General features: G+C 54.3%; 12 protein-coding genes across 12 annotated transcripts; 5 read left to right on the top strand and 7 right to left on the bottom strand.

Moving 5' to 3' along the window:
• Positions 1-107: 107 nt before the first annotated feature.
• Positions 108-3585, bottom strand: CLAFUR5_10915 (Tubulin-specific chaperone D; the record flags this gene model as incomplete). The annotated part of the gene is made up of 2 exons (XM_047910063.1): positions 108-3353; positions 3409-3585. The coding sequence occupies 2 exons, from the start codon at positions 3583-3585 to the stop codon at positions 108-110; spliced, it is 3423 nt and encodes a 1140-aa protein (XP_047765159.1).
• A 258-nt stretch (positions 3586-3843) lies between these two features.
• On the bottom strand, positions 3844-4650 carry CLAFUR5_10914 (Short chain dehydrogenase asqE; the record flags this gene model as incomplete). The annotated part of the gene is made up of 1 exon (XM_047910062.1): positions 3844-4650. One exon carries the CDS (start codon positions 4648-4650, stop codon positions 3844-3846), a length of 807 nt encoding a protein of 268 aa, XP_047765160.1.
• A 370-nt stretch (positions 4651-5020) lies between these two features.
• CLAFUR5_10913 (uncharacterized protein) lies at positions 5021-5736 on the bottom strand (the record flags this gene model as incomplete). Its single annotated transcript, XM_047910061.1, has 3 exons — positions 5021-5197; positions 5258-5631; positions 5688-5736. 3 exons carry the CDS (start codon positions 5734-5736, stop codon positions 5021-5023), a joined length of 600 nt encoding a protein of 199 aa, XP_047765157.1.
• Positions 5737-6571: 835 nt separating this feature from the next.
• Positions 6572-7012, bottom strand: CLAFUR5_10912 (uncharacterized protein; the record flags this gene model as incomplete). The annotated part of the gene is made up of 1 exon (XM_047910060.1): positions 6572-7012. The coding sequence occupies one exon, from the start codon at positions 7010-7012 to the stop codon at positions 6572-6574; it is 441 nt and encodes a 146-aa protein (XP_047765158.1).
• Positions 7013-7217: 205 nt separating this feature from the next.
• On the bottom strand, positions 7218-8171 carry CLAFUR5_10911 (Exosome complex component MTR3; the record flags this gene model as incomplete). The annotated part of the gene is made up of 1 exon (XM_047910059.1): positions 7218-8171. The coding sequence occupies one exon, from the start codon at positions 8169-8171 to the stop codon at positions 7218-7220; it is 954 nt and encodes a 317-aa protein (XP_047765155.1).
• A 238-nt stretch (positions 8172-8409) lies between these two features.
• CLAFUR5_10910 (Plasma membrane proteolipid 3) lies at positions 8410-8961 on the top strand (the record flags this gene model as incomplete). The annotated part of the gene is made up of 2 exons (XM_047910058.1): positions 8410-8524; positions 8576-8961. The coding sequence occupies 2 exons, from the start codon at positions 8410-8412 to the stop codon at positions 8959-8961; spliced, it is 501 nt and encodes a 166-aa protein (XP_047765156.1).
• A 1251-nt stretch (positions 8962-10212) lies between these two features.
• On the top strand, positions 10213-10971 carry CLAFUR5_10909 (uncharacterized protein; the record flags this gene model as incomplete). The annotated part of the gene is made up of 1 exon (XM_047910057.1): positions 10213-10971. One exon carries the CDS (start codon positions 10213-10215, stop codon positions 10969-10971), a length of 759 nt encoding a protein of 252 aa, XP_047765617.1.
• Positions 10972-11356: 385 nt separating this feature from the next.
• On the top strand, positions 11357-11731 carry CLAFUR5_10908 (uncharacterized protein; the record flags this gene model as incomplete). The annotated part of the gene is made up of 1 exon (XM_047910056.1): positions 11357-11731. One exon carries the CDS (start codon positions 11357-11359, stop codon positions 11729-11731), a length of 375 nt encoding a protein of 124 aa, XP_047765616.1.
• An 820-nt stretch (positions 11732-12551) lies between these two features.
• On the top strand, positions 12552-15061 carry CLAFUR5_10907 (uncharacterized protein; the record flags this gene model as incomplete). The annotated part of the gene is made up of 2 exons (XM_047910055.1): positions 12552-14451; positions 14535-15061. 2 exons carry the CDS (start codon positions 12552-12554, stop codon positions 15059-15061), a joined length of 2427 nt encoding a protein of 808 aa, XP_047765623.1.
• A 427-nt stretch (positions 15062-15488) lies between these two features.
• On the top strand, positions 15489-16898 carry CLAFUR5_10906 (tRNA-aminoacylation cofactor; the record flags this gene model as incomplete). The annotated part of the gene is made up of 2 exons (XM_047910054.1): positions 15489-15602; positions 15657-16898. 2 exons carry the CDS (start codon positions 15489-15491, stop codon positions 16896-16898), a joined length of 1356 nt encoding a protein of 451 aa, XP_047765622.1.
• Positions 16899-17044: 146 nt separating this feature from the next.
• CLAFUR5_10905 (uncharacterized protein) lies at positions 17045-19435 on the bottom strand (the record flags this gene model as incomplete). Its single annotated transcript, XM_047910053.1, has 1 exon — positions 17045-19435. One exon carries the CDS (start codon positions 19433-19435, stop codon positions 17045-17047), a length of 2391 nt encoding a protein of 796 aa, XP_047765625.1.
• A 316-nt stretch (positions 19436-19751) lies between these two features.
• Positions 19752-20564, bottom strand: CLAFUR5_10904 (Isopentenyl-diphosphate Delta-isomerase; the record flags this gene model as incomplete). Its single annotated transcript, XM_047910052.1, has 1 exon — positions 19752-20564. The coding sequence occupies one exon, from the start codon at positions 20562-20564 to the stop codon at positions 19752-19754; it is 813 nt and encodes a 270-aa protein (XP_047765624.1).
• Positions 20565-20661: the final 97 nt, after the last annotated feature.

Raw genomic sequence — 20661 nt, 5'->3', positions numbered from 1 at the left:
AGGAGTTGGGGACGATACTACAGCGACAGTAGCTGGGCGATGTGACGAATGATCATGGATGGTAGTCGCGATAGTCAGTGGCGTTGCGAGAAGCGTATTGAATGTGATCACACTGTCACGTACTTCCCCAATCCCTCAACAACCCCAGCATTGTCCCTCGCCGGTCTCGCCCAATCCACCCCCATCATCCCCTGATCCCTCGTCACCATCCACAACGTCTCCGCCACCGCTACCCTCACTCGCGGATAAGGGTTCGTCTTCAGCATACTTATCAACTTCTTCAACACTTCCCCTCTTATCGCTGGTACGTCCGCTAATCCCGCGTATACATGCACCGCCGCTAGAATCTTGGGAATGTCGTTAGACTTGTGATGCGATTTCTGCACGAGGGAGAGGACGTTCCGCCACTTGAAGGTCACGGAGTCGGCGAGGCGTTGGGGGATTTGCATATCCAGCAGAAAAGCCAGGAGTTCGAGGGCTGGGTGTGGTTTCGTAGGGTCGTCGAGGGTACGTTTCATGATTGTTGTGAAGAGTGATAGTTGGACTTCGAGGTCTGTATTGGTGAGGGAGGAGAGGTATACTGCGAGGACTTCTCGGGAAGCTTGCAGGACGTTCTCAGCGCCGACGCCGGCGCAGGATATCAGGCCTTCGAGAACTGCTTGGTGGGGGTGTGAGGGCGAGGTGGGAAGGATGGCGGCTTCGAAGTAGGAGCGGGAGGAGACGCTGGCGACGTCGGAGGGGTTGGTGAGGAGGTTGAAGTGTTGGTAGCGGCAGTGGGCTGCGCTTAGGCGGACCCGGTCCAGCTTCTCGAGGGAGAGGCGGTAGATTTCGGCTTTGAGGGTGGCGAGGAGTGGGGGGTGGTCGTTGAAGGCTTTGGATGAGGAGATCTTGGATGTGCAAGAGATGCATTGTAGGCGCACTAGAGAGCCGACGTCGCCGCGCTCGTCGATCGTGTAGTCGTTCAGACCGTGAGTGACGGCTTTGCAGATGACATCGGCCACATCTGCAGCCATCGCATCGGCACCTGATGCAGTTTCAACGATGAGCTGAATGGCTTTGACCCCAATGACACGCCACTCGACATTCATGGCATGTAGCAGATCGGCAAGCACTTGGGCTGCAGCTAAAGCCTTCTCGTTGTTCATGCCAGACGATTCGTAGCAGGGCGCTAAGGCGCCCAAGGCGATCGCTCTACCGGCACTGTGCATTGTACTCATTGCTCCGTCAATGCTCACCCTCTTGCTCAGCGTTTGCACCCCGATGTTGCCAAGTGGAAGGCTGCGAGCACGCTTCAGAGCGAGCATGGCTCTTACAAGTTCGGGTATGGTTGCGATGATGCTCTCTTCGTGGCGAGTCAAGAGCTTGTCCACGATGGAATCGAGGCCCTTCAATCGCTCACCATCAACGGCGGGACTTTCAGAATGCATCATGCTCTTGTAAAGAGCGGTGATATAACGTGCCATGCTAGCAGACAAGTCCGAGCGCAGAGTACGTGATGAGAAGTCCTGTATCGCTTCTTGCAGTATGTCAACATGCTGAATTAGTGAAGGCAGGAACGCCAGAAGCGATCGATAGCGGTCTTGGTCGCCAGCCAAGGCTTGCTCTATTACATTGGCTGCTGCGAGAAACATGCCATGTAGCAACTCGGTGTCACGAGGAGAGCACATCAAGAGGTGCCCGCCGACAAGCTGCAGGATTGTTATTTGGTCCTGTGCAGATGTGATGAGGCCTGCAATGGAGCTTGCTGCTGCCTCACGCGAGGGAAGATCTGCAGATCCCAAGCCTCGCCAGCCTAAGGTGCCAGCGAGCACTGCTGGCCAGAACGCCGAATGCAGCCTGGCGGCCTTGTTGGCAATGTCGACCATCGCTCGGCTGCGTAAGCTTACTGCTAGGTAGTCGACGATCTGCACGAGGCTGATACCTTGGTGAACCTGGTCAGGATGGCGGCCCACTAGTTCCTGTAGCGCAGCAGAGGATCCTCTACGTATATTACCGGCTGGATCGAAGCAAGCTGAGAGTATGAGCTGTACAGCCAGATGCTGTATGATGGTTTCTTGTTTGGTGTGGAAAGCCTCCATTGGTACAAGAAGAAGTTCAGCAGTGATGTAACGCCGCGCCAGCGACCAGATACCAAAGTTGGCCGCATCACGCACATTCGTGCCCAGAGTGCTTCCAGTAGCTGTGCGTTGCTGGTACTGCAGGGCCGCGATTAAAGCGATGAGAATGTCAGGTAATTGCTGCACCGACGCCGATCGTTTGAACAGCATGTGCGAGAGTGTCAGGGTTAGACCATGCCACCTCAGCGCATTTGTGGTCGAGAAGTCAAGACTGCCGTCATCTCGGGGCATGTCCTCTTTGAAGGAGTCCAGGACAGCCTGGATCACGTCATGTGCCATTTCAGGGTCAAGCTCCAGCACGATCAGACTGGTCGCTTTTGCGGCCGCGAATCGGACTGGCGTATCTTTGTCGCTCAAGGAGCGCAGTAGGTAGTCGATGACGTCTTCTAGCACGTCTGTGGTCTGCAAAAAATGTAGTAGTGGTCCTGAGGTGGCGACTGACCTCAAAGCCAGGGTGGCAATGTTGCGGAAGATCTTCACGATCAGCTTCTTGGCCACTGCGTTGGAGGAAAGAGCAGAGCTGTCGTGTTCATCGAATGCCGCTGCGCACGGTCGATATATGTCTGGCACGAGGTGACTCAGCTCAGATGCTGAGGCCACACCGACCATGAGACGTAGGGATCCCAGTGTGGCGTACATGTTTTGCGTGTTACTGGCGCTCTGTGTGAGCTTTGGTAAGTGCTCTGCTGTCCATCGATCGGCCAGTCTTAGAGGAAGGACATCAGGACGGATTGCTAAGCGTACGAGCATAGCTGACGCCGCATCCTGAGCCTTGGTAGAGCTGTGCAGATACTTCCTTCCTATGTGGAGAAGGCGATGCACAAGTGGAGGAAGGTCCTGTTCCGGAGCAGATCCTGGCAACTGCGGAGACTTTGCAGATATTGAGCTCAGGTCGAATGGTGCCAGTAGCAGATGACCAAGCCAGAGCAAAAGAACATATGGTACTTGCCATGTCGCGAGGCTGGTGTCTTCGCCGGAGTCATACTGCTCAAGAGCTTCCAGCACATGCTCAAGAAAGCGCGGCTCGTTGTTCAAGAAGGCGACAATGATCTTATAGCCGCGGACCTTACATAAGGTGTACAGAAGATTGCACACCGCGAATTGAAGGTTGACATGCTTGTCTACGGGTTTCCGTTCGCCACTGACCAGGTACTCCAGGTAGGCATCCACTATCGGAGGCAGAATTGTCTTCAGCTTCGCATCGAGCAGTTGGGGGTCGCCTTGGAAGGGCTCAATCTAGGCCCCGTCATGAGCCTGGCTGCATCTTGGGGGGGAGATGGGAGTAGCGTACAAGGTTGACGACATGGTCGAGATGGCGTCTCTTGACTCTCGTGTGCACGCGTTTGCTTCGTGTTCCGGTCAGTGCAGACTTGTATAGTAGCTTCGGGATATCCTGCTCAAGGCTGTTCAGCAAGCCTATGGAGGCCTTCGCCAGCTTGATGTCGTCGTCTTCGTCTGCATTGTCCATTGCACGGGCATCGTGGGTGGCAGATGAAAGAAGCAAGAGCGATTGGAGGTCATGTGCTTCAAGATTGGATGAGTCAGCACGATTTTCCTTCCACCCTTCGCCACTTCCGATACCATCGTCCATCCTCCGATCAAGCACGACTACCAGCGTGCGTGTAGTAGGCTGCCGGGGATTTACCATGGACCGTATGGCACTTCGAGATGGCACTGAGACACATGAGCATGAAGGTCACATTGGAAAATATGGACGATGCAATGTCTAGCCCTGCAGCACTGAAAGACTACCACCATTCGCCGGAATCTGATTACCCACGATCCAACTAGCCTCCGGACTCGCAATGAACGCAACAATGGCCGCAACCTCCCTCGCCTCGCCATGCCTCTCGAGCAAGCTCAGCTCCCCGGACCACTTCGCAAACTCCTCGCCCCATTGCTCGAGTCCCTTCTTGAACGCGTCCGTCGCAGTAGCTCCAACTGACACAGAATTGACAGTAACGCCGTACTGAACGCCCCAAATCGCTGCGAGGTTCTTGGCGACACTGTCCATGGCAGCCTTTGATGCTGCGTATGCTACGGTCGGATCTCCAAAGGCGACCTTTGAGCTCCCTGAGGAGAGCATGATGATACGGCCACCTGGTGGCATTTTGGTTACTGCAGCCCGTGCCAAAGCTAGAGGACTCCAGGCGTTCTGTGTCATCATCGCATCCCATTCTGGCTTTGGCATCGAGGCTGCTGGGGACATTTGTCCGATGTCCACACTCGCAGCGTTGGAGATGACGATGTCAATCTTATCAGTCTTTAGGCCAGACAGAGTTCTTTCGATGACGACCTCGCCGAAGTTTGGGTCGGCCAGGTTTGCTGAAAACGTGCAAGTCTTGATTTCAGGACAGATCTGGGCGATGGCTGCAAGGACCTCCTCCGCTTTGATCTGGTTCGAGCTATAGGTTATGGCGATCTTCGAACAGCCCTGCTCTGCGAGCTTGATGGCGATGGCTGCGCCGATGCCTCTCGATCCGCCTGTGACCAACGCGCACTTGCCACGGAGAGGTGCGGCGATGGTCTCCATGTTAATTCTGATATGTGAGAGAGGTGTGAAGCAAATTGAGCAGGACCCGAGCTTTGCCTCCTTATACTACACACTCTCGGAGATAGGATATCATCAAACCCGCAATCGTCCAACTTTGAGAGGATCGAAGTTGTGGAGTAATCTGCAGGCTGACAAGGTTGTTCAGCTGCTCAGCAGCCAAGAGAGCATCAGTCATAGCCCTAAGACGGAGGATCTCAGGAAAGCTTGAGTCCCAGCGGTTACTCTATGTTCAACATTGCTCGCATAAAATCATCGGCAAGCAACAACGCCTTCGAATCCTCCTCTCGATCTCTGCGAACCTCAATCACCTGACTTCGAAACATGAAGGCTTCATCATCTCTTTTAAGATTTACACCTTTTTGCCTCTCAGCACATTGGCCATCTTCTTCCAGCAGCGGGTCAATTTAAACCGCCAATAGCGACTGCGGCTTGGACGCTGGAGTGTTCCCGTGTCCCCATGCCGTTGACCAAGGCAATACAGCCTGTATGCCTTCAAGTGCCACAACTGCTGCAAGTCAAGCCGTACCTGGAAGTAGGATTAGCAGGAATCCGAACTATCCCAAGCAGTACCCAGACGGGGCCTTACCCGCATCTCGTCGACGAACTCGACTTCCGGCATAATGAACGGCATGTCAAACCACTGGCGAAACATCTGGTCGAGGAGAATGTTGACTCCCGAGCTGAGCTCTTCGACGTCCGTGGTATCGATCCGGCAGAGAGTGCCGTTGATGGAGTCAGGACGGTGGTTAGCGAATAGATCCGACACTTGCGACTCTTGTCTGCTCCACCACTTTTCGTAGATCCCCGGGCTGATGAACTCGAATGTCGTGGTGGAGTAGTAGGTCGGTAAGAGCCCGGTACGAATGGATCTATTGACTTGTAGGATTGATGGCGGTTTGTAGGTAGCGGCAATGAGCTGGTAAGTAGGCAGTATGGTGAAGGTGTGGTCGTGGATCATGTCTGCGAAGGAGAGGTCAGTAGCTGCCGTGCCTCACGGCGTACCGACACGGACGTACCATACAGCTCCTGAGGCAGCGCCTCGAGTCGGTGTTTCAAGCCCAACATCTTGACGGGGACTGCGCTGGTGCGTATGCTGTGGTGTTAGTCTAAGGTCGGAAGTGGAATGTCTAGACCTACAATTAACTCAAAGGAGTGGGGTGATAATCCGACGCAGCTGGTGGCGAAGTTCCATTCACTATATCGATCACATGCGGCCCTACACTCGACTAGCTCATTCATTTCGAGCGCATGCGCAATACCTTTTTGTCCTGACTTGACCATTGTTCACCGGCCGGGTTGTTACATATGTTATAGAAGACGTCCTTCCCAAGAACTACGCCCCATAGGATTGTGGAAGTACCCAATTCCAGGGCTTCGGAGTCCATCATCAGTACCGCGGGAAGAAGATGGTGAATTGGAGTTCGATAGCGAAGATGCCGTCTGCGCGAACTGGCCTGAAATCCTGTTAAAGCCCACAGCATAGACACGATGTAACCACTTTTTGTCACGACGCAGTTCTCTTCTTATTGGCAAACTTTGTTCGATACGGTTCTTGTCACGACGTGTGGTGGCGATGCGATCAACAGAGTGTCATAGCAGAGGGAGTGAGCAATGGAAGTCGAGGTCACCTGCTGGTGGGGTTTGAGATGGGCAGTATTGCAACGATGTGAGAGCGAACGGTGTGATGATGACCATCAGCTATCCATACTCATGGTCCCTCAGTGCCTGTGAGCAATCAATACAGGAGAGCAAGAGCATATGCTATGGATAGCAAGGGGCAGAGAGGAACAGCTTTGGACAAAGCGCGGCTTACTTCACGCTTACCATCAGCGGATAGGACATTACTATGCACTCATCAAGTAAAGCTGTTCATTCTTTGCGACTGATTGTCTACTTCCATTCAAGGTCCACCACCAAACTGCGCTTTATGCAAAGCCTCTGCTTGACCCCGTTCGATATCCAGTTCGGCAGCTCTGGCCTCTAGGATCTCAGCGTCTTCGCCTGGCCGGTTGCCAGCGTCGAATCTCAGCTCACCTGCTTCCACTCTCAGATCTGTGATCTTGTCTGCCAATGCTCGACTGGCTGCTCTGAGTTGGCGGCGAGCCTCTCCGCTGAGGGTGCTCCACAAGAGGTTCTTCGATTTTGGTTGCGCTTCCATGTACTTCTCAACCGCTTCGGTATCTTGAGCGGCCCTTTTGTGCTGGCTTTGGCGTCTGGAAGAGGGTTGTGCAACGACACTATGCTCCGCTTCGTTATCTTCATCTGCTTTCGTCTCGGGTTGTGCTTCCATCGCAGCAAAGGCAGCCTTGTTGGCAGCGTTGGCCTTGTTTTGCTCCGCCATGGTATTCTTTGACTAGAAAGAAGTCACCAGGGCTTGGGCCGTCTCTGATCTTCTTATGGAGAGACGTTCGTTTGCTTCGTCCGATACATTCATTGTGTCTCGCGCAGATTCCCTGCTACAACGGACCAAACAATTCTCGAACCCGAGTCGTACAGACCGTGACTTATGCCCCATGTCTGTAACATTCCGCGCCTCGTTGCTGCAATCACCCAGTCATCACTACGTCCTTCTGTTTCTTGACTGGTTCTACCGGCTTGCCATTGGTGGTATCAGGCAACTTTGTCAGCTCGAGCTCCGCCGCTTCCTTTACTGCCTCTGCCAAGACAGACCTGGTCAAAACGGCTGCCTTCACAGCACTGTCAATGAGCGCTTCGCTGTGAATACCGGCATCTCCCTTCATCCACATCTGGGTGATCTCGTCTCTCGATTTCAAATAGCCCACTACACAAGCAGCCTTGATATCCTGCTCAGGTTGCGAGGGGTCCAGTAGCGTATCGCCTCGATTGCTCGAAAGAGCAGCAACGCCTCCAGAAACCAGATCCACACAATCGATCCCAGCATCAGCGAGCGCTGCACTTGCGACAGTGATACACCCAGCCAGCACATTCATCGTACCCCATCCTCCAGCTTTGCCTCCACTTTGAGCGTCTCCCCACCATCCATCCTCTTCGCCTTCCAATACAGTGATGATGACTTCGCAGCCACTCTTCGGCCAACGCTCACCGATGATCACGCCACGTAACGCAGTCTCGAGATGAACCCCCAAGTCTCGCTCGCTCGCATCTCTGACATACCCTCGTCGTTGGCGAGTGGCAAAGGGGGCGAATTTGACATGTGTTGTCAGCAGCAGGTTGGGACTGAATGCTGCATTTCGTGGTAAAGGTCGTGGGCCATGGACGGTGCAGGAGATCTTCAGATTTGAGGATGATGGTACAAGGAGCTTGCTTGAGGCATCTGTAATTTGTGGTTGGATCTCGTAGTAGGCGCTGCCGCTAGCTGATGGCACTACGCCTGTTCGTAGAAAGATTTTGCGATGTTCGTCTGCGTTTCTGCTCCGTGAAGGACGCTCGATCTGAAAATCTTGAGCAGTGGCGAAGACTGGTGGCGCTGTGCCTCCTGCCGGTGCGTTGAGGCGTCGTCGGTCTCCCAGCGCTGCCATTGCTATGTTAGTGGATGTTCTAATGGTGGGTTGTTCTGGAAGGTCAAAGTCGATATTGTACGGTGGCCGAAAACGCCGGCTGAAACCGAATTGCTGCCACTTCGCGCAGATCAACTGCGCCACTAAACTGCGTCACATGTCCCACGAGCATACCTATTAGGCTCCTACATTCTACTCTCCTTCTTGAGCATACACATCGCCAGACACTACCGACCACACATATCTTACTTCAGCAACAATGTGCGGTAGCGACGTCTTCCTCGGCTTGATCGCCATCCTCTTCCCACCTCTGGCTGTCTGGGTGAAGAGAGGCGTTTGCAGCGCCGACAGTCTCATCAACATTGCGCTATGCTGTATGTCGCCACTGCTCCTCATGGCCACGGACGCAACTAACACCACCACAGGTCTCGGCTTCCTCCCAGGTCTCCTTCACGCATGGTACATCATCGCAGTCTACCCCGAACCAACCTATGAAGAAGTGGCACAGCAGGACGCAGAGCGCGGCACAGTAACATATTACTACGTCCAACAAGGCGCACCACGATACGGACCACAAGGCGGCCAGCAGGGAGATTATGGAACAGTCAACAGCACCACAAACTCCCAGTTCCCAGGCCAGCAGGCAGGGTTCGTCCAGCCACAGCAGCCGAAGACGAAGAAGCAAGCGACACACCCACACGCGAATCGACCGCAAGCACCTGAGCCACAGAGCCTAGCAGGACCGAGTGGAGAAGTGCCACCGAGCTATGCGCAGGCTGTAGCGGGTGATCATAAGGTGCAAGGACCTTGAAGCCGAAATGCGAAGAGGTGTACATAGTAACAGACACGAGGCACACGGAACGCAGTTTATGGAGCACGAAGTAATGCATCACTATTGGGATACGAACTGCGATATTGGGCGTATGGCTGAGTTTTGGGTGGAAAGGGCGTAGAGCGGCGGTGACATTGCGGGTATGTACCCTAGCCAAGAATTGTTCAATCCCATACAGCTTGGTTTCCATATCTGCAGCTGATTAGCCTGGCTTAATGGTGGCCAGCGCGATATGTTCAGATCATGCGCCATTTCCCGAAGGGCAATGGAGACGTCAACTGTCGGCACTTTGATGGTTTCCTGCTCGGACGGTCATCGGCTGGCATCCGTCAACTGACAACATCGGTCTTTCCTCGACCTGTCAACAAGCACTTCTCGCTCTACTCCTAATCAGACTAATTCATAGACTCTAGTACAATATCAGCGACGCAATACTTCCAACGACTCTCACTACGACTTGGACACACGAACCTGAGCTAACGTTCGAATCGATCATGTCAGCGTCAAGACTGCTACAACTCCCGGGAGAGCTCCGTGAATTGATCTACAAAGCAGCACTAATACAAGACGATCCAATTCGCCTCTGCGAAAGATCAGCGAACGCCGGCGAAGCAGCCAGAGGTGTCCAACTCAGCTACCACCAAGCGACGGAACCAGCCCTGCTCCTCACCTGCCATCAAATCCGCCGCGAAGCACTACATATCTTCTACCGTGACAACGTCTTCTTCTCGGACACCCAGGATGCCCTTGAAGTGTGGCTCAAAGCGATCGGATCCGAAAAGCAGGACTCGTCCGCACGATTCGTGGCTTCCGGCCTTCAGTGTACTTCAACTATGCTTGGGGCAAGATGTTGGTAAGGAGGATTGAGAAAGATCTTATGGAGCAAGGATGTAGTCTGAGGGCTGGTGTACTGCATATGCCATTCGGAGTGTATACTCACCCTGAGTTGGTATTTTGGACGAACGGCCTGGAAGATGTTGTGGAGGTCACGAGGGCGGGGAGAGTCGAGCGGTCGAGGGGGAGGTATTCGGTGATTGAAGATGACGAGACTTCTTCTGGCTTATTGGGGGACGAGAGGGCGAGCCCGGTGCTGAGGAGGCTTTCTGGTAAGATTCGATCTCGCCATGGTATTGGGATTGATGCCAAGCTGGAGGCTTTGCGAAGATTTTGACCTGGATTGAGCAGTCTGCAATCTCGACCGAGCCAAGAAAGTGTACCAGTTCAGATGAGATGCCTTCACATCGCAAAGACAAGCTGCAATTCGTGGAGGTAACGCCGGACGGACAAGTCACCTTCTCCGCTGTAAGGCGAAAAGTATCTCTGGACGCTGGCCTGGAGTCGAAGGCCATGCAAGCATCACCACTTCTCAGCCTGCCACCTGAAATCTTGAACGATATTCTGAATTATACATTGGTCGATTACTACGCCATCCGTCTTTGTGCTTCTGAGACGTCCATCCGCTATATCGATAAACACACCGGCCGACCCTGCTACAAGACTTCTGTCAATTCTTTCGCGAAATTCGCTGAGCCGCCATTGCTAAGCACATCGAAGTGGCTCCGAAAGACTGGACTGCCGATGTTCTATGGTGCGAACATCTTCAACTTGGCCAGCTTCAAGGATACAGAATACTTCTTGACATCGATCGGATTGAGGAAGAGTAGAATGATAAGGCATTTGTTCGGAAGTGATGGGCAGAAGCATCATATGTGGCGGAGGTCCGTTGCACGGTACGCTGAGAAATGTAGGATACGCTTCAAATTGTTCCTCAGGCCGGGTGTACTTCGCTTTGCGGTGAAGCATAAGGCGTATCCGGACAAGCTATTCTGGCTGGACTTTCGGTCGTGTACGGCTCTGGTCACAAATCGTAAGGGAAATGACTTGAGAATGCTGCCAGAGACGGCATGCTTCAAGGTGAAAAAGAAGAGGACAAGAAAGAAGAGGACGCGACAGAGGGTCGTGCCTACCGCGATCAAGATGAAGAGCTGAAAGCGGAACGTGTCAAGCACCGTTGGCGCGCGTGCAGGGATCGTGCTTGCCCTTAAAAGCGACTTCATCTCGTCTCGATCAACATCAAGCAAACAACACAACACAACGCGTTGCAGACATGGCGACTCACCGTTACGACCTCAGACCAAGACACTCACCAGCACCACCTAACGCCTCGACTCGCTGCCGACTTCTTGAGCTCCCGCCAGAGCTTCGCAATCACATCTACCGCCTCACGCTCGTTGAAGACTCTCCGATCCACCTATCCGCCCGACCCACGCAACATCGCCGTCGCCACTCTAAGTACATCGGATGGGTACCTCGAAATGTCGCGAATCCGCCATTTCTACGGACATGCCGCCAAGTACGATCAGAAGCACTCGGCATGTTCTATGGTCTTAAAGTCTTCCAGTCAGTCTGTTCTTTGGTGTTTGGGAATTGGCTCACTTCCATTGGCCCAGACAATGCGAAGATGGTGAAGCAGATTCGCGGCTACGCTACAGATCTCGTGAGGAGCGATCGCGTTTTTGCTCTTTCCCTTGCAAGCGGACACGCTTCAGTGTCCGTCACCGGGGACCCGAAAGGATATCAAGTCGGAGACGGAGTCTTCCGCGCGCCTTTCAAGGACCCCGAGCGACCCGAGATGATCATGTGGACAACTGCCTCATCTTCAGTCATCTACGCGTCGAAGGATGATCAACACACTGTTTCGATGTTCAAGGTTGAAAGCGATGCACCTCTGAAGCTGGTTCCTATGTAGAGGGAGCGTGTAGGCCAGCAGCTCGGCTTGGCTCATCTTGAGGGGAGAGAATTATGAGGCACACGTCGGTAAGGTGTATGGCGTGAATGGGTGAAGCTGGAGGCAGAATGAAGGACGTGACTCGAGATCAAGAAGGACGCGAAGGCGTATGCTTGCATGGGAAGGCTTCTTAGCAGCAAAGAGCTGGCGAGGCGCCGAGGCTAGAGAGCGAGACGGTAGGTTACACATAATTCCAGGCCAGGGGCGCTGCTGATTGCTAGATAGACGAGCAAAGACTGGTAGAGTTGGGTGTCTACGACTGGTTTCAATCCCTGGTCCTCACTTTCGATTTTCTCCTCCTGTACCCTCCCGATTGATCGCGCGCACCATCTTCTCGAAACGCCTCCCAGGCATCAAATCCTCTTTCCAGATTCATAACGTTCCTTCACAACTTCGACCACGAAGGCCGTTTATAGCCAGCAAAAGCCTTCTGCCCATTGACCTCATACGCCTTCGAGCAAACTTCCTGTGCCGCATCGCCACACTTTGCACGTGCATAGCAGCAACGGCACCAGGCTTCAGCATCAGTCACGCGCTACACTGGCTCTGTCGCAAGCCTATAAATCTCCTCTTGAAACAGGACACATCTTCAACACGCCTCACTTCCAGCAAGTCGCAGCACCTATCCAATCGAGTAGCATCAAGTCAGTCCATACCACGCTTCGCCACAGTTTCTGCGACATCCTATCTCGCGATATCCGCACACACATCGAACACGACACTTACATGAGCGACAACCCCGATCAACTCCACAACCACCACCACCGCAACATCGCCCGCCATGACCAAAGGCATCATGCACGCCATGCGGCGTCTCAACGAACAAGAGGATACCCTGACTCAGGCTCTCGACCGCTCTCTGCGACACGTCAAGATGAAGCAAGCTGCGCTTGCCGAAGCGAAGGCAGCCCACACCCAGCGTGGAGAGGTCTTCAAGGAGAACCTGAAGAAGGTCAAGAAGAGAGCTGCAGAGCTGAATGAGCTGCTTGGGTGTAGCAAGTTGATGCAGCAGGACGATCCAGAGAAACATAGGAGGTTATTGAAGCCGGTGAATCTGCAAGACATGGACGATGTCGAAGAGGACGATGAGATGGTGGAGAGGAGTGTGGTGAAGAAAAAGGTGGGTGGAAAGGTATCGAGAGGACAGAGGGAGGCGAGTCAGGCCAGGTTTCTGGAGCAGATTAAGAAGGGGAGGATATCGAAGTTGAACGCTGCGTCGAACCTGCGAGCTCAGAGTCAGACCAGCAAGATGTTCGACAAGGCGGATGCTGCGAGGAGGGGGCGGACCAGCAGGAAGAATGATACTGTGCCGGATGAGGAGGACGATAGCGATAGCGACACGCCACCAGAGGAACGCAAGGGACGCAAGACTATCCGTCAACAATCCACTGGCAGCGAGATCGAAGTTGCCAGAGTCGATACCCCAGAAGATGGGAACGATGTCGGACCAAGTACTGGAGACGATCCAATGCACGGCACAGCAGATGATCACCATGGTGAGAGCCCAGTATCGCGCCGCGGCACAAGCGCTTCAGGAGGAGGCTTCTTCACTTTCGACAAGTTCCAGCCTAGATCGCAGTCCGACCGGCGGCCAGCCACCAGTTCGCGCGCTCGAAGCGATGCACGACGCGACGCGCAGACTCAGGATCCAGCTCCACAAAATGATGAAGCCTATGATGTTCCAGGTGACGCGCCAGAGCCAGGCGCTGGCTACCGAAGCGTGAAGGAGCGCGGAGATGGTGCAGGTCGGTTCTTTGGCGCGGACGAGTTCTCGAAGGCCCTGAGAGATGGCTTCGATGACAATGATGCCGAATCGATTGCCTCTGATAGCAGCGACGGGCTCTTTGTCAGCGAGCGCGTGCCAACACCCAGCTCTCGTGGTTCAACCCCAGACTACATGCTGCGTGCATCGCCGTCGCCAAAGCCGGAAGCGACGCGCTATGACGAAACGGAGAGTGGCGCGCATGTGAACGGCGCGGCTTCCTCCTCCTCACTCAAGCGCATCGCTTCGCGCGAGCGTTTCAGCCCACCACCACCTCAACGACAACCTCAGAACACCTCCACAATACCACTACCTCACGCGCAACTCCTCGAACACTTTACCATGGCATCGCGTGGCGATAACGACGCACCCACACCACCCGATAGTGGCAAGCGTACCAGTGGTGAGTACAGCAACTCTGCTGGTGCCGATCTGCCTGTCCCGTCTATAGAAGGCGCGGACGGAGACAGCATCAAGTCGGAAGATGAGGATGACGACCTCATGGACACAGAAGTTGACCGCCCAAAAGGAACAGGTCTCTTCACTTTCGAGAAGTACATGCCAACTGCACGAGGCGGCGACCAAGGTGAGCCAACACCACGGCCTGCATACGCCGGCCCCACTTGGCAAGAACGCATGTATCGCGTGCAGCAATCACAAGCCGCGGAACAAGAAGATGCACAAGAAGAAGACACACTTAACTTGCCGTCAGCACCGCGCAAACCCTCATTCTTCTCCAACACCATCAAACACCCCAACAACCGCAGCAGACTTGCAAACAGTATGACACCCGAAGACAACATCCGCGCAAAGCGCGGCATGCCAGCCCCAGGCTACAGCGATGGTACCGCAGGTAGTCCAGGAGCAGAAGAGGAGTTCGAGGACGGCGAGGGTGTGTCCGAACGTGACGGCACCGAAGGTAGATAGTCCCCTCCACAACACCCACAAACGTAGCAGCAGTGTTTCAATACCTCAAGTCACTCCACATTAACACCACCCCAGATCCATCATCCGACTTCGAGTCCACCCCAAAACCAAGATCCAAGAAGGCAGCCACCGGCGCCAAGAAAGGAGGTCGCAAAGCACCGCGTCGCGCACCAGGCACCCGCTGCGGCGATTGTTTCCGCCTCCACCGCAAGTGCACCCACACCGACCCTGCCACAGGTGCCGGCGACGACGAAGACGAGGACAACGCCGACCCAAGATACCTGGCCATGAAGGCTAGAAAGCGAGCAGCTGTGCAGGCGGGAGGCTCCATGCCGCCACCAAAGCGTACTCACTACAACACCTACGGACCAGACCCTGAGCCGCTCAAGGCAATGCCGAAGAGGAATGGAGGTGTTGCGAGTGGCCTGACGTTCGACATTGGTGCGACTATTGCTGGCAAGGTCTTGGGTGATGCGAGGAAGCGTAAGGAGTCGTCGGAGGAGGGTACACCGGAGAAGGAGGGTACACCGGGCAAGAAGAACGGAAACGAGGGAAACGATGATGGCGAGGAGAGAGGTGAAGATGACGAGGATGAGGAGTAATGAGGAGGGTGATTCCTGTGTACTAGCAACAAAGCTTTCAAAGGGCTACGGCGAGGGCGGCAACAGCAGCGGCAAAGAGCGACTATGATGGATTATGGGTAAGGCGTGATTGTGTTGATGAGCTTTAGGCCACTGATCTCTAGGAGGAGGGCATGTCCTGAAGTCCGTAGAAACAAGTGAAGTCCACGATTTCGCGTCGACAGGGGTCTTGTTTCAGCCACAATCTGCGCCACTCGTACCTGCCTCCGCTATGACTGTCCCTCCAAAACATTTCTTTGAATGACATGGACATATCAATCCAACCGCCAACCTGAAGTCCTTACGCTTGACCAGATCGCTCGTGCGGGCAGCAAGACCACAGCCAAAATCGACATTCAGAATCGCACCACGAAACACCTTACAGCGCATTACTAAGATACTCGCAAACATGGCGCAAATAGACGAGAAGGTCAAGAGCTTGATCGAGAAGAGCTACCCACAGGCAAAAGACGCAAGTGAAGATCCAGCTAAACTGTCTTCTGCCATCTTCTCGTCAGTAGAGGTGGGCACACGACCAGAGCATCTTGCGCGAGCCATTGGAACTAACACATGCTAGTACTCGTCTGCTGAGAAGGCCGAGATCGAACAATGGCTCATCACTTCTTCCCACATCGCTGATTCGAGCCAAGACAGCGCGAAGACTGCCGAACGACTATCTCACCTGAACACTCACCTCTCCTCCAAGACAACCCTCCTCGGCGCAAAGCCCAGCGTTGCAGATGTTGCCCTCTACGCTCGCCTTGCGCCTGTTGTGAAGAGCTGGACACATGAGCAGCGGACTGGAGAGCAGGGATACCACCACATCGTCCGATATCTCGACTTCGTCCAGAACGCACCACTCTTCGACCTCAAGCTCTCAGACAGCGACAAGGTCGACATCGACCCAAGCAACGTAGCTGCGAAGATCAAGCCAATCGATGCCAAGGCTGAGAAGGAGCGCAAGAAGAAGGAGAAGGCAGCGGCGGCGGCGGCGGCAGCGGGTGCAGACAATGCGGCGGCAGCAGGAGGCACAGTCACAACAGCAGCCAGCGAAGATGTGAAGAAGGCTGAGAACAACAAGCCGAAGAAGGAGAAGGCAAAGGACGCAGGTGATGCAGTAGCAGCTGCAGTCGGCTCAGCAGTACCCACAGAAAAGAAGGAGAAGCCCAAGAAAGAGAAGCAACCCAAACCACCAAAGAACGCGCCAGCACCAGACAAGCCCTTCTCCCCATCCCTCATCGATCTCCGAGTCGGCCACATCCTGAAAGCAGAGAAGCACCCCAACGCCGACTCTCTTTACGTCTCAACCATTGCCTGCGGCGACGAACCAGGAACCGACAACACATCCGAGTACGAAGGCAAGGTCGTCAGAACCGTATGCTCAGGCCTAGCAGGCCTCGTGCCCCTCGAGGAGATGCAAGGCCGCAAGATCGTGGCTGTCTGCAACCTCAAGCCCGTCACTATGCGAGGCATCAAGTCCGCAGCTATGGTTCTGGCCGCATCGCCACGTCTGGCGGAAGGAGAAGTCGACAACCATGCCGGTCCTGTCGAGCTCGTGAACCCACCCGCGGATGCTGAGGCTGGTGAGAGGGTGTACTTTGAAGGCTTTGAGGGTGAGCCGGATGCGGTGCTGAACCCGAAGAAGAAGGTCTGGGAGGATAATCAGGTGGGATTCACAACGACTGCGGACAAGGTTGTGGCGTTTGAGCCGACCAAGGTGGAGAAGTTGAAGGATAGTGGGAAGACGGAGGTTGCACAGTTGAGGACGAAGCAAGGTACGTGCAGTGTCAAGACTTTGACTGGTGCTACCGTGCGGTAAGAACTTCTATGATGTGGTGAGATGATGAAATGCCTGTACGACGACGAGCTATGTACAGCAAAAGAAAGCGAAATGGCTCAAAGATAGCCAGCCAGCTAGATACCTCCCGCCAAGATACTCAAGTGCGTCCATTGCACACCTCCACCTCACCTTATCTTCGTCGGGCTCTGGAACGGCAAACTCGGCCTTCTCCTGACACTCTGTGATAACGTACCATACTCTCTACTCACGCTCCTCGTCAACGCTTTCAGATATTTCGGCTCGCGAGGCAGACTCTCGCTGCTGGTCCACGTTGCCTCCGCGCCTCTGCGGAGAATATTCAGCTGGCTTGAGGTGGAGTTGGTATAGTCCGGCAACATCACCGGTTCCGGAGAAGTCTCTAAGACTTGCGCCTCGCTATCGTAGACCTGTACATGAGTCTCACCACGCTGAGATGCTTGGCGCGCAAAGTAATTTGAGCGCATCTTTGTAATCCGAGGTGGATCGGCCTGAGCTTGGTGAAGAAAGTGAGATGCTGTGGAGAAGTAGCGTCTTTGTTCGTCGGCTTCGAGGTCTACGAGTGTTGTTCTGCGGCGGGAGGGACCTGCCGGTGGGAAGTGAGGGCTTGCAGCTTCGAGTTGTCGGGTACTGTTGCGGCGCGTGTTGGATGCTGTGTCTGACGGTTTCGTGGCGCGTGACTCGAAGCGCGAGGATGGGATTCTCAGGATGGAGCGTGGGCGTTGTGGTGGAGGGAGAGGGGGAGGTGGAGGTGGACGCTCGTTGTAGGAGCGTGCGTATATGCTGCCTTCCATTTCGTCGAGCATGTCGTGCTCTCGGTTCCAGATGGGGTCTTGCTGGTCAGTCTCCTCCGTTGTAGGTTTTGGCTCGATATCATCGAGGATTATGTCGTCGACCTCGATTAGGTTTTCATTGCGCAGGAGTGTGCGTGGCTTTGTCGCCTCGTCGTCAGGTTCATCGAGAATCGCTTCGTCGACCTCCATCGTTCGGTTGATACTGGACAACGTACGGGGTGGCTGGCCAATGCGGCGATCGGACGAGAACTTTGGAGTTGCATGTTGGTTAACGCGTTCCGGAGGCGGGCTTCTGCGCATGAACTTCTTGTAGCTCTGAGCCTGCTGGTCGCTCGGGGGCGTTGGCGCGGGTGGCTCTGGCTCTGGGTTGGACTCTGCGCCACGATCACTGGCCTCATCCTCGTTCGCCTCTGCATCGCTGTCATCGAACTCTTGGAAGTCGCTCTCGCTTTGGTCAGACGAGACACTGATTGGTCTTCTGGGAGCACCAATGGACGATAGCTCTTGTCGCACTATGTCGCTGAGTACACGATCGCTGAAGCTTACTCGCCGCTTCTCGGCTCGAGGCAAAGATTGATCACGGTCACTGTAAGCATTAGGGCCGTCGTCTTCCGCACAGCGATAGTTCTGCTCGTCTCGGGACGCGGCTTCTAGCTGGAGTTCAGAGCTGTTGCCCTCGAACTTGACTTCAGGCAACGGACCTGGCTGGAGCTGAAGAGCGCTGAAGCCCAGAAGAAGCGGCTTCAATGTCTTCCGCCGTCGCTTCGCGAAGATGTGACCATGGTCGACTTTCAGCTCGGACGATTCGAACCCATCGCCAAGCTTAGAAGTCACGTCGTTGTTTTGGAAGATGGACGATCTCCTGATTTGCTTCTTCCGAAGAGCTGCAATAGACTTGTGAGTGAACCTTGGAGTCTTGAGGCGCTTGCTAATTATGGTCAGGGGCGCTTTTGCGTTGTCATCGCTAATGTCGTGAATAGGTGAGAGAGTTCGTTTCTGTCCGGAGCTCGTGGTGTTTGAGATCGGGTCTTGGTTCTCTTGATCAAGCTCATGTTCTGCTGCGGCCGATGAAGGAGGATCGCCCCGTGGTACCGGCAAAAGAGTCAACTCGTTCACTGGCAGTCTGATGAGAGCCTTCGCCTTGGGTCTGGTCGTCGACTTGCCTTTCGTTCTCGCTTTGGGCCTTGGCTCCGTGCTCTGCTTGGTGCTTGCCGTATCTGCTGTGCCCCTCTGGGGTGCGCTTGGTTCCGCACGAGTCTTCTGCTTGGCAACATCTATCTTCCTGGGTGGGTACGTGGGCTTCTTGACCGTCCTCGGCACCCGCTTTCCAATGCCCTTCTCTGCGCTTGAAGCTTCCCTGTTTGGTTCAAGGCTTGTTTTGCTGCTTGAAGTTGCCAGCACTGGACTGCTACTTGGCGACAGTATTGGACTGGCATTGCTCGGACATGCTGCCCTCAGCTCGTCTTCAGACAAGGGTGAATCATCAGGATCTGGCTCCACCACTTTCTTCAGTCGCGGCTCTGCTGCCCTAATGGGTACAAAATCTTCTTCATCGTCGCTGTCGTTGTCCGGTGAGATGATAGAACTATCTCGTCTAAGGAATTGTGTGCCCTGTAGTGGAAGAGGTCTGTTGCGATTGCGCTTTCCGTATGTGACTGTTGGACGTTGCTTGGCTGGTGCAACGAACGACGCTGAACTGGGCTGCTCCAGCTGCCGGGATCGTTTCTGGGCGACAGTCTCAAACATTTTCGTGCCTGCATGTCAGTAGCAGTGGAAGTGTCGGTGCAAATTCAAGGAGGTCTGAAGTCATCATTAGGTTCAGGCTTCGATCTCTTCACAACGTGAAGGAAGGCACACCATGTGACGGTACGCCCGTTCAGGGAAGGAGGAAGGAACGACTCTACAGAACTTCACGCTCTCCCATAACGCGCCACCAACACTGCAAATAGTCATAAGAAGCTCACTGGGCCCTTCGCTCTCTGGTATCTCAATGCAACCCAAAATCCACCTCAACGCCTCGTCATTGGAGCTTTATACAAGAAGCTCACGGATCCTCCCCACATCATAACATCCTTCTCAGCTCCCTCTCACCATTGTACTTGTCCAAGCCGGTGTCCAAGTTCTCCCACCACTCAAACAGCATGCTGTTGCAAATGAGCTTGAACCACGGCGTGAATTTGAGGCTCGGATCTTGAAAGTCCTTCTTCAACTCTTCTGGCGTAACGTATTTGGTCGCCTGCACTTCGTTCGGGTTCTCCTTCACATCAACGTCGGCCTTGATGAACAGGATGTAGTCAATCTCGTGCTCCCCCCACTTGCCGTCGCTCGGTGCGAGGTAGTGTATTCTTGTCAAGAAGTCGAACTTCTCAATTGGTACTCGATGTGCCTTGATGCCCAGCTCTTGGTCAAGCTTCCGTACCGCCGCACGCTTGACACCCGCGATCGCTGCATCGAGAGTTGCACCAGTCTCGCCTGGCACGCCAAGTGGGTGGGAGCAGCAAGTGTTGGTCCAGAGGTCTGGGAAGGTGATCTTCTCGGAAGCTCGTTGTTGCAGCAGCAATCGGTTCTGCGAGTCGAAGAGGAAGACGGAGAATGCGCGGTGAAGGAGGCCTTTGTTGATGTTCTCCATGAGATGGCACACCTTCTTGCTTGCACTGCCAATTGGTACATCGTTCTCGTCTAGTACAATGCAGACCTCGTCCATGAGCCGGATCTGCTCCTCGTCGTAGCCAGCGAGGTCGGCATCTTGAGTTGCGGATTTGGTTTGTGTAGCGAGCTCGGTGTTGATCTCTGGGAAAAGGCGTAGGATGTTCTCTGCAGAAGCAGAATGAGTCTGCACCATGGTTTCGGTCATGCTTTTGATCGTTTCGGTCATGGTCGCGACCAGCAATGGCGAGTGTGTGATCTTGTATGCGGCGGCAATTGAAAATGGGACGATATTGTTTGGAGAGTCATGCAGGTACAAAGAGTGA

This window comes from Fulvia fulva, chromosome 8 (assembly GCF_020509005.1).
Source record: "Fulvia fulva chromosome 8, complete sequence".
NCBI lineage: Eukaryota > Fungi > Ascomycota > Dothideomycetes > Mycosphaerellales > Mycosphaerellaceae > Fulvia > Fulvia fulva.
The sequence above is the reverse complement of the archived record's forward strand: the minus strand, read 5'-3'. Positions and strand labels throughout refer to the sequence as shown.